General features: G+C 46.7%; 1 protein-coding gene across 2 annotated transcripts in view; it reads right to left on the bottom strand.

Annotated features, from left to right (window-relative positions):
* Positions 1-12,382, bottom strand: part of CEP104 (centrosomal protein 104) — a 577,612-nt gene that overhangs the window by 165,395 nt on the left and 399,835 nt on the right. For both annotated transcript variants that reach the window (XM_078642632.1, XM_078642633.1), the window contains exon 13: positions 4,439-4,615. In XM_078642632.1, coding sequence (XP_078498758.1) covers positions 4,439-4,615 — 177 coding nt within the window. The remainder of the gene's footprint in view (positions 1-4,438; positions 4,616-12,382) is intronic.

Below are 12,382 nucleotides of genomic sequence, written 5' to 3'. Positions count from 1 at the left end.
AGATGGAGCAAAGGAAAGGTCAGCCTTCTCCACGCCTGAGGGCCACTACCAGTTCTGTGTAATGCCCTTTGGGCTCAAGAACGCCCCTGCCACTTTTCAGCGGCTGGTGAACCAGGTCCTCTCTGGAATGGAGGCTTTCTCCGCTGCTTATCTGGATGACATTGCTGTCTTCAGCAGCAGTTGGGAGGACCATTTGTGTCACTTACAAGCTGTTCTCCAGGCCCTGAAACAGGCTGGCTTGACAATCAAAGCCAGTAAATGTCAGATCGGGCAGGGGTCGGTTGTGTACCTAGGCCACTTGAGGGAAGAGGAGCGGTGCAGCCCCTCCAGGCAAAGATTGAGGCAATCATGGCCTGGGAGCCCCCCAAGACCCAAACTGAGGTCCGAGCTTTCCTGGGCCTCACAGGTTACTACCGTCGCTTTGTGAAGGGGTATAGAACTATTGTAGCGCCCCTCACTGAGCTCACATCTAAGAAACAACCTCGACGGGTAGTCTGGACGGAGGCTTGTCAGCAAGCCTTTCAGAAGCAGAAACAAGCAATGTGTGCAGCACTGGTCCTGAGGGCCCTGGATTTCTCCAAGGAGTTCATTGTCCAGACAGACGCATCAGAGCATGGCATTGGGGCAGTGTTATCGCAACTCAATGAAGAGGGTCTGGATCAGCCTGTTGTCTTCCTGTCTAGGAGACTGCTTCCCCGGGAACAGAAGTGGAGTGCAATAGAGCGGGAAGCCTTTGCGGTGGTATGGGCTCTGAAGAAACTGCGGCCATACCTGTTTGGCTCGCACTTCCTGGTTCAGACTGACCATCGACCCCTTCGTTGGTTAATGCAAATGAAGGGAGAAAATTCCAAGCTGTTGAGATGGTCCATCTCCCTACAGGGAATGGACTTCCGGGTGCAACATCGGCCTGGAGTGGACCACGCCAATGCAGACGGTCTCTCCAGGTATTTCCGCCTTAGTGATGAGAACTCCCAAGGGATTGGGTAGCTCTCCCCACTTTCAGCTGGGGGGACGCGTGTTAGACCTGTCAGCCCTTTGGGTGGTCCCTCCTACCTGTTTATTTATTTTGTCCCCTTTTCGCCCCTCAATCTTTTTATTTTTTTTATGTCCACTGGAATTTTTCAGGTGTTGACCTAGGGGTTAGGTGCTCCTTGCCCCTGTAGGTTTTTCTTCCCCTGCTTTAGGTGCCTTTTCTGACTAAAACTATGTGATACACAAAATGGTGGTCAGTAACTGCCATAACTGTTTTCCTCAGGGAATAGACCCATAGGACAATATAGGGAAACTCCAGCACCTTCCAGCTGGTTCTGGAAGCCTGAGGCTAGCCTATAAAAGGGTCAACACCAGAGCAGCCATTTTAGAAGTAGGAAACCAGAGAGTTCAGTTAGGAGTCTAGACCACTGGTCAGGGAGGTCAGTGCACTGAAGGAGGGTTGATTGTCCCTTGGGGCTGCTATCCCTCGCTGTCGACACTTCCCCTGCGTGTGGATCTGGCCCTGCTGCTTTGAGGTCAGGAAATCACCTCTACCCCCTTTTCGCTTAACGTTCTTGTGAGAGAAGTCCTGGATTCAGCGGAGTGGTAAGAGGGCATGCAAGCCCGTAGGAGAGAAGGAGAGAATAGCCTCTTCATATAAGGGACTGGATTTGCTGTATTTAATCCCCCTTCTATCCTCGCTGAATCGCCTGGAGGTCCGGTTCACAGACTTGATAATAATCTAACTAAACTCCTCGGAATCTGCCCCTCCCCCTGGCGCGGGTTCCAAGTTGTCATAGTTCCTGACTGGAACGGAGCGTACCTGACTTGGCTGCTGCGGGCTGCTTGGAGCTCCGGCCGTGGAGTTGGTGCGGAGTGGGATTCGATCCCGTTGGTGACCGGGAATCGGATCGGTGCAGGAAAGGGAGGTGTCCTGTCTGTGGTGAGGAGATCGGGTGCGAGTAAAGTCCCGCCCAGCGCTGACAGTGAAGAGCGCAAGTAGGCGGGACGATCCCGAAGGAAGCCAGACCCCGGGGAGGTACTACCCTTCTTGGAGAGCGGAAGGGCGGAGACACCAGGAGCCGGCTTCTGGCAGGTGGGGTCAGCTGAAACTCCTTTCTGTGCGCCAGCCGCTGAGGGCCTTCCCGACTGCAGAGAACGTCGGATGTGGGGACGTCGCATCTCTGGGCGCTAGAGAACACGGGGGCCTTGGTTACCGCTCACCACATCAAGTAAGGTGGGGGAATTGGGCTGGTGGGAGGCCAGGCAGAGTTCCTAGGTCCCCGGCTGGAGCGTGAGGAGACCAGTCCCCTTTGATTTCAATAGGAGGAGTGCCAGGAAGGCCAGGGAGAGCATCTGATCGAACTAGGAGCTCGAGAGCCACCCTATTTAACCCTAGGCAAATCTGGGACTGGTGCTGAGAAAAAGGAATACAAGTTTATGTGGAATTATAGGTGATGCCAGAATTCATTGAAGAAATAAGCCCCCCTTATGATTGATTTACTTCAGAAGTGACCTCCATTAAGTGTGTTATTTCTTCCAGAAAATCCCGAAAGGCTGTATGTAAAGAAATCCTGAATTGTACTCTTAAACGAATGTTATCAAACGAATGTAATGTAAGGACAATAATGTACTGTTACCACCCACAGTTAGCGTTCTGGGCAGACAGCGGATTATTTCCTCTAACAAGGTACCAGTGTGTGGAATTGACACCAGGTTATATTCTCTTCCTATTAGGAAATGTAACAAATTTATGAGTAAACCACGCCTTGATAAACTAGATGCGAAGGGAGAAGTGCTCTTGAATGGTGTACCGATGTTATTAAATGTGGTTACCATAACAATTATAAGAGGAAAACAGACTAGATGTTGATGTAATAAATTGCGAGTAACTGCAAAACTAACTTAAGGAAAGATAAAGCTTTTCTACTTTTATAAAATTATGGTGTAGTGTCATTTTTGGATGGATGGACATTGAGTTACTGAGAGGGTGAGACTCAAGCTTAACACTTTTGCCTCTAGGTTAGACCTTCCCATTCGGTACCAGGCTACCCTATGTGACTTGGAAACCCCCAGGTCCAGCACATCCCAAATTGGTTCACGTCCTTTGTGCAGATGCCGACAACAAAGAGTCAAAACAGTGGCGGCCCGGAAGATTCTATTATTTCACCAATGCTCTTCAAACTATACATGGAATTGCTCACTGAAATCCTGAAACAATTAAATATCTCATACCACATGTATGTGGATGATATTCAACTCTACATCAAATTCTCCTCCCAAGAGGATATCCAACGACTGGATGATACCCCGAGAAAGACACAAGACGGGGTGGCACACAGCTACCTGAAATTAAATCTGCAGAAAACGAATTCATTATTTTTCCCTACCCCTCATAACAACACAACCCTAACTATGGTCCCAGAACCTCAAGTCGCTAAACTGCACGGGATCTGCGACTCCATAAAACACAACACATCACCCTAAACTCTAACTTAAACATGGAAGCTCACATACAAGCTGCATCCAGAAGCGCAAACCTACATCTAAACATTCTAAAAAAACGAAAACACTTCATACTGCTAGGTGATCTCAAAATAGTGGTTCAATTACTAGTGCTCACACGACTGGACTATGGGAATGCCAACCTTATAGGATTACTGAAAGCCAGCCTAGCCCCAGTGAAAGGTACAATAAATTTAACAGACATACGTCATTATGATCCCATCTCCTCCTCACTCATAGCCCTCAGCTGGCTTCCAGTAGAAGCAAAGATCCAACTGAAGGTTGCATACAAAACACACAAAGCCATACACAATTTGGGACCAACACATATGGCAAATAGGATCAACCTATCAGGGGGCAGAAGGGAATCTAGAAGTACTAAATCCCTCATACTAGAACCAGCCAGATAAAAAAAACAAGAAAAACACACAGCCGCACTTTCGCAGGATCCGCTCCAAAAATAAGGAACTCACTACCACCCTCAACAAGAGCAATTACCTCATTCCGGCTCTTCAATAAGGAAGTGAAAGCCTTACTACTAGACAAACATGTGCCATCACAACATTTTTTGTTGAAACTGTCAGTCACACTATGTGATATTATACACAAATGTTTTGTTCCTTGCTCCCTACTCTATATACAAGCACTTTTCAAAAACTACCTTGTATCCTATTGGATATTGTACACGATTGTTTATACCCTGCGCCTCGAAATCTATGTACAAGTGCCTCATAAGAGACAGATGTCTTTACTGTATGGAAAACATAATTTTCTCTTTGTACAGCCCTCTGATACCCTGATGGTCATGTGTGCGCTTTATAAAACAGTTTACAAATAAATACATCTCCGAATTCTGTGCAAGGAATACCTTAATCTCACGGTATCACCTGCGACTAAAGTAGTTTCGCATGCAGCAGACGAAGACACCAACATGATTAGCAAAGACGCTGCTTCTGCTTACCCTCATGACGTTATCTACTGTAAAGCCAGTGTTCTCAGTACCTAAATCAGCCACCAGGCGCTCCACTATCTCTATCTGACTCAGAGTCAGACGAATGGGGGTTGTGGATTTGAGTGGCTGAACCAGCTGTGCTGGAATCATCTGTAGCGGCTTCACTTCCTTAAAGAGGGCCATCTCCTAAAAGAACACAGAAAGAAAACAAAGCTAATGTGAAAGAGCAAAAGGTCAAATACAAGACTCAATTACAAACATTAAGCATTCCTTTTCTGGGAATGACCAGTAGCGTAGAACTGTTAAAGTAATACATGAACAAAAAGGACCCACCTTAATTTGTCAACAGCGAAAGGGTGATTAACAGCAAGACATGTGGAGAGATAATCAAAGTAGAACATAAACAAAATTCTTTCCGTTATCGAACTATGTCTTTGGACAGATTTCCCCCACTGAACACTCATACTCCTCCCCAAATAAGAGCCCTATGGACATCTATTTATATGTACATATTTGTAAGAGGGTAATTGCTCGACAAGTAACACTCTACAGTACAAATGGCCATTTCATAAGAGCACGAAGGAGTTCGATTATACAAACAAAGGGTATGAAGGGGACAGAACTTAGAAGCAGTTTAGTGCTACAGACCATCTTTTGGGCTTTGCAGGCTTTCTTGAATGCTGGTATGGAGGGCAGTGACTCAGTACCAGGAGGAAGAGAGCATCTTGATGCACTGATGCATGGAAAATGAAAGCTCTAGTCCGGGGTATTGGGCCTTATTATAAGGATAGAGAGAAGGCTCTGGTTTGAGTAGACCAAAACCCATTCCTAGCAGAAGACGGCAGGGGATGTTGGCACTTCAGCATCCCATGCTTGGCAAAATCATAGTTATCAGTATTGATCTGGGGGTCAATAATTAATCGGAAAAGTAAATATAAGGTTATTACAAAAATTACATTTAATCTACACTAGGGAATCTATCCTGTTCACCATTTGCGGCGAGCAGAGGAGTCAGACTTGGGCCTCGCAATTTATCATCGCTGATGTGGGCTTCAAGTACCTCGGGGTACATATCACGCGGTGTCCTAACAAAGCTCGGTCACCCAATATCGCTCCCCTGCTCCCCACTGCCCGCGACAAAAAGACGGTGTGGTCCCACCTGCCCCTTTCGCTATACGGCAGGTCCACCATTTTCAAAATGGTGTCTTTACTACGCATGCTTTATCGGCTGCAGAATTATCCGTATCCTATCCCCCGTCGTGGTTTCCCCAAATAAATGCACTCCTGAATAGGTTCCTCTGGCAGGGGGGTGCAGTCCGGGTGGCGCTTGCCACGTGTATCCAGGTGACGTACTGTGGTAGGATTGCGGCGGCCGACGTTTGGGCGTATTACTAGACTTCGCACCTCCTCGTGATCAATGAATGGTGGTATGGCTCTCAGGTAGACCCGGCCTATGCAGTGGAAAAACTCTTCATGGCGGATGCCCCGCTGCTCCACCTCTAGTACAGCTGCTCGTCCTTGGAGGTGTTTCTCCCCGGCCTGCCGGACAGCTATTCAGCTATGGAGGTGGGCGGTCCGTTCTATGGGTTGGTGGGGTATGCTGACCAGTGCCACCCCCCTCTGGCAGGGATTACACTTCCGGCCTGTCTCGACACTAGTGGGGTTTCGTAGGCGGGATGATATTGGGATATCCACTCTCTGAGAGATTATGCAGGAGTCCACGCTGAAGTCCTTCCAGAGGTTGCAGGAGGATTTCGACCTCCACAAATCACAGTTCCATAGGTACCTACAGCTCCGTCATGCTTTGTCCCCCCTGATACGGCATCTCACGTCCTTACCCGAGTTTCACCCATTGGAGGGTCGGTTGTTGATGGGGGATCGGGGGACCCACAAATTCTGGCAAATTTATCAAACCCTCACTATACACTCAAAACCACTATACATCGGACCCGAGCGGTGTGAGAGGCAGACTTGCCCGCCCTGACGGATGACGATTGGGCCGAGGCGCTGGCTAGCCCTAGGTAGTCCACTGTTTCCGCAAGATACAGGCTCATCCAATTTAAATATCTCCACAGAATATATTACACACGCCTCCGCATCTGGAAGATGGGGGCTATTCAGTCCCCTGCATGTCTCCACCGTGACTCGGTCGAGGGGTCGTTTCTCCATATGGTGTGGAGCACTGCAACACTTCTGGTTGGACGTTTTGTCTTGCATTGGGCAGGTATTGGCATGGACATTCCAGCAGACCCTAGATTGACAATCCTACACACCACAAAAGACATTGGGGGGAACATATATAAAAGACACCTTCTGTTCTTGGGCCTCACACTGGCAAAGCGAGACATTGTACAGCACTAGAAGGCTACGTCCCCACCCTGTATACCAAATGGGAACAAGGCCATGGATAGGTGCATGTCTGCAGAGATTGTGGAGTTTCAGGCAAGGGGCTGTCCACAGAAGCATGGGAAGATCTGGGCCAGGTGGGCCAAATACTGAGGTATCAACTTGTCCTTGTTAACGCAACCAGTAAACCGAGACACTATTGAAAGGCTAGTGGTGAATGACTTGCCAGTTTAATGTGATAGAGTTACACAGATGTAGACGGAAACTCATTTGATGTGTTTATATCATGTTTTTTATGGTATGTATGGTGTGTGGTTGTTTTTTTTTTCTGTTCTGATGTTCCGCAGACCTCAAGGGTGAAAAATGTTCTGTACTTATAGTTTTTACAATATGCCCTTCAAATGTACGTTGCTTGCCGGGCTTGGCCCATCTGGCACTACCGAAAATCATTAAAATCTGTTGTTAAAAAAAAATTACCATAGGAAGTTGAACAAGGAATCTGGCTTACATGTATGAACGGTGTTTCTAAATTCTATGCACATAGTTAGCCATAATTGGGGAATTGATGGACAGTTCAGTTTCATTCAGGTGCCTATATAGACTGGCTCCTGGAGAGCAAGTGTGCCTCACCCAGTACCCAACTCTGGCAAGCATTGGGGTGCAAGTGTGGTGATCAACGAGTAAACGTTCTACACCTCCAGAAAGGGAATCCAATTTTATTGATGTATTTGGAAAGAATTTCTCTCTTCAGCTGGCCAAGCCTTACAATCTTTGAATGAGGTCTGCCTCGCACACGCACTGTGGGGATTTACCTGTATGATCTTGCCAGCTGGTACAGAGGAATTCAAGCAACCTTGGCCCTTACCATTCAAGATGGGAAGAAGTAGGTTTTACATGCTGGCCCCAACACCACAGACTGTGTGGGTCATGCAATTTTCCTGGGATGTACAAGCATCCCTCCTGGACTTGCCCTTTGATGGCTGTAGACTTTTTGGGCAGAAAGCAGACTCTGCATTAGAGAAAATTAAGAAGGACCATGATATGGCCCGTTCCTAGGATTGCTTTTTCTAAGTTGCCAATTCCACCAGTAGCACAGGAAAATTAGATGCTATTCGTAGGGTCTGACAAAATGCCAGCCCTCGCAACCAGTAATGCAACCGCATCATACCTTTCCAATCTGCAGGGGACATGGTGGCATCTGATGCTGCACACACTAACAAGAACATCAGTCTTCTACTTCCTCCTCCCCAGCTGCAACACCCTCTAAGCCACTCTGACCTCTCCCAAGGCCATGGGACGTCAGGTGCAGGGGTGTCTTTAGGCGTCAGATTTTCTTACCAGCTCTGGTCATGGCCGGGGGTGATCCTTGTGAAAGGGGCTGCAGGCGTCGTTTGGAGATTCCAGGCAGGTCAGACATCACCAGATCTCAGGTCAGGATCACCGGGGAGATCTCCTTGTGGTGTTGGGCCACTCGAACTCAGGCCGTGGGCGTTGGGTGCATTGTGATGCAGATTCACGGATTTGGCCAGAGCCAGAGTCTGTGGGTGAGAAAATCTGGTGCTCACGGGAGACAAGGTCTTGGTTTGGGAAGGCAAGTCCTTTGGGTTCTTGGGGGCTGCTAGCTGCAGGACATGCCGGGATTTCTCTGGAGCAGGTTCGAAGTGAGGACAGGCCAGTAGGGCTGGGGCCAAGTCAGTGGGCATCCTCCTCTTCTTAGTTCAGAATGGCCTCTTCTGTTCAGTTGTTGTCTGAGGAGTTAAGGTTTGGGGTTGCCCCTAAATAATAGCTTCCTGCACTGTAAGCAATGGTTGCCAGGAAGTAATCAGAGCATTAATGGCTTGGGCAGGGACATCTTCCCTGAGGTTATAGTAGGTATTCCACCTGAATATCGACTCCAGAATATCGAGGACCAAAGTATCAAAAAAGTAATTAAATGCAGGTAAGTATACTTTACTCAATATCGCTTATACACATCTTGGTGAGATAGATATATATATAGATATATATATATATATATATATATATATATATATATATATACACACACGTGTGATTTCTGGCAAAGTTTAAGGTTTGAAGGGCATTGTGGATTAAAAGAAAAAACCTCATGAGATCCACCCAAGTCACCCCAAACTGGATTCCCCTAGGTGTCTAGTTTTCAAAATTTGCAGGCTTGCTAGGTTTTCCTAGATGCAAACTGAGCTAGAGCTCAAAATCCATAGCTACTCACTTTACAAAAAACTGGTAAGTTTTGAGTGGAAAAATGTGTTGTATCCATGTTGTATTTAAGGCAGTTTCCTGTTGCGGGTACTAGACCTACCCACACAAGTGAGGCACTATTTTTATCAGAAGACTTAGGGGAATGCTGGATGGAAGGGTGTTTGTGGCTCACTGCAGATTCCAGAACTTCCATTACAGAAATGTGAGAAAAACTTGTATTTCTTAGTTAAAGTTTGACGTTTGTAAGGGATTCTGGGTAAAACAACCTGATGAAAGCCACGAAAGTCACCCCATTCTGGATTCCCCTAGGTGTCTAGTTTAAAAATGTTTACAGGTTTGCTAGGTTTTCCTAAGGGTGAGCCAGTGCCCAAAATCCACAGCTACCTACTTTGCAGAATACTGGTCTGTTTTGAGTGGAAACGTGTGATGTGTAGGTGTTGCCTTTTGAGCAGTTTCCTGTCACAGGGTCTAGTCTTACCTTCACAAGTGAGGTACCATTAATATCAGAAGACATGTGGGAGCATTGAATAGTAGAATATTACCAATTGGATTTCGCTGCCATTTGTGCCTTCCAAATGTAAGCCAATGTATAAAAAAACAAGACATTTTGAAAATACCCGGTAAGTCATATGTTCCTACAGGTTACTACAAATACTCAGAGATGTACAAATAACCACAGCTCCTAAATTCCATATCTTGTGACCATTTCAGAAATACATTCTACATACTTCACCATATGAAATGATCTGTACTCAGTACACAATTAAAAATCATTGTACGGTGCAGCTCACTTGTTGGCTATGGGTACCTTGGGTTCTTGGAGAACCTACAAACCCTATATATCCCTGCAACCAAAAGGGTCTAGTGAACGTAACGGCACATTGCTTTTGAAAACCAGACGTTGTGACAAAAGTTACAGGTGAAAACATTGTCATAAATGGCTGCTTTTCCAACCCATTTTCAATATTTCTTTACTTTAACACTTGGGAAATCCTTCAGGGAGTTACACATGTGACTCCTTGCTGAATTCAGAAATGTGTCCACTTTTCAGAAATATCATGGTTTCACACTGGTTTCCACCACAAACTGGAAGTAGGTTGAAAGCATTAAAAAAAATAGGAAAAATGGGCTACCTCTTTGCAAAATGCCAAAACTGTGCTGAAAAATTGTTTTTTGATTCAGCGCTGCATGTTCCTGAAAGCTGGGAAGATGGTGACTTTAGCACAGCAAAACGTTTGTTGATGCAATTTTTATGAAAAAACAGACACTTATCAAAAGCACGTATTTACGGAGAAACCCCCCCTGATTTTAGCTATATTTTGGCTATTTTCTTGATCCCCTCCACAAACCCACAATCCACAAACCCTGGGTACCTTTAGAATCCCCAGGATGTTGGAAAAAAGGACACCAATTTGTCATGGATACCTTATGTGGACAAAACCTTTAGAGGGCTAAGCACTAAGTATCCCAAATAGACAACAATAGACTCAGCATTAAAGGAGGGGGGCACAGGCAGCAGCACAATTACAGGGAGGGCAAGTCCTCGCTGGGCTAGGGACAACGCAAAAAGTAAAATTTCAGATAGTTCAGCTTGAAGTGGGTCAATCTGCCGACTGCACCAAACTGCATACATTTCCCAACAGCAGGCGTGTACCGCTTTTATGGAATGACGCCCATATGCCGGAAACTCCTCAACAACTTCTGGAGAGAGGTTGAATGAAGTTAACTGCCGCCACTCAATTACCAAGCATGCTGATGAAAATTGTGCAGGCATGGGTGCAGGCCCTGCTGAGGTGACAGAAGATCCTCGCAAAGAGGCAGTCAGATCAGAGGACAGATGCTCATGCCCAGGAGTTCTAGGTACTACATTTTTCTTTGCCCAATCCAATGCTACTAGGATGACTTGGGCCTGGTTGTTCCTAATCCTCTTCAGAACTGGAGGCAGGAGGGTTAGTGATGGAAAGGCATACATAAGTTGCGAGCTCCTCTGCAACTAGAATATCTCCCCGAGAGAGAGACAGATAGGTCTTGGGAACTCCAGCGTGCAAAAAAATGCTGACATTGCGCATTCTCGCGGTAGGGAAAATGTCGAGCCAAGATTTTCCCCATTCATGGAAGAGACCCATAACCACCTCTGGGTGTACCAGTCATTTTTCATCTTCTAGGTACGGGAGGTTGAGCATGTCCACCACGAGGTTCAAAGATTCCGCCAAGCGGTGTGTCACCAGGAATATCCCCCGATGATCCAGAGACTTCCAGAGACACTGGGCCTGCTTTAGATTTCGGCAGATGGGTTACTCCGTTACATTGGAGACTGATATCCTGCCTGCCGAAATAGAAATCCTATACAGGATATCCGTCACTGTTGTGATGGAGTAACCCATCCGCCGAAATCTAAATCAGGCCCAGTGTCTCCTGACATGGGTTCCACATCAAGACCCCACCCTGAGTTACAGTACCCCATGGCAGTGTTATCCATAAACACCTGCACAAGCCTCACTTTTATGGATGGCTGGAAGGATTTCCATGCCAAGCGATGACTCACTGTTTCAATAGATTGATATAGAGCCTAACCTCTGATCTATACTTCTTTCAGATGCCCCTCACCCAAGCCCAGAAGGAATACATCCATCACCATAGTTAACTCTGGGTGGGGTCAAAAGAGAGGTCTGTCGCTGACCCAACTGCAGTCCCGCAGCCACCAATGCAGGTTTCTTGCAGTCTTCATCGAAATCTGAACACAATTGGACAGATCCTACTGATCCTCTCCTCGCTGGGACGTCAGATACTGCTGCAGAAGACACATGTCATCTTGCATGCTTCACCAGCAGGATGCAGGAGGCTGGAAGCACCAGCAGCCTCAGAGTCATACTCATTGAGATTTAGGACAGAAGCTGAAATATTGGGACCAAAGCCTGAATGTGCTGGACTCTCTGCTGTGGATGTAGACATAAAACTGCACAGTGTCCACAATAGCTTGGATGAAGGGGAGCATATGCAAACGAGTAATTTTTTACTTTGATAAATTGATAGTAAACCCCAAAGATGTTAGGAGATTTGCCGTGGTCTGGCGATGAGTGATGACTACCTAGTGTGAGCCTGCCTTCAACAGCCAGTCTCCGAGGTAGAAGACGGGAAACCTTGACCTCTGAAGGTGCACTGCAACCACAACCATCATATTTGTAAACACCCAGCAAAACTGTTGAGGACAAAGGGTAATATTGCAAAATGAAAATGCTCATGCGCCACTGTAAACTGCAGGTAGCGCCTCAGGATGGCAATATGGAAATAAGTTTCCGGCAAGTCCAACGCTACCATCTAGTCTCCAGGGCAGACAAGATTTGGGCCAGGGCGAACTTATTGAATTTGTCCTTCTGCAGAAAGCTA

This window comes from Lissotriton helveticus, chromosome 5_1 (genome assembly GCF_964261635.1).
Source record: "Lissotriton helveticus chromosome 5_1, aLisHel1.1, whole genome shotgun sequence".
Taxonomy (NCBI): Eukaryota; Metazoa; Chordata; class Amphibia; order Caudata; family Salamandridae; genus Lissotriton; species Lissotriton helveticus.
The sequence above is the reverse complement of the archived record's forward strand: the minus strand, read 5'-3'. Positions and strand labels throughout refer to the sequence as shown.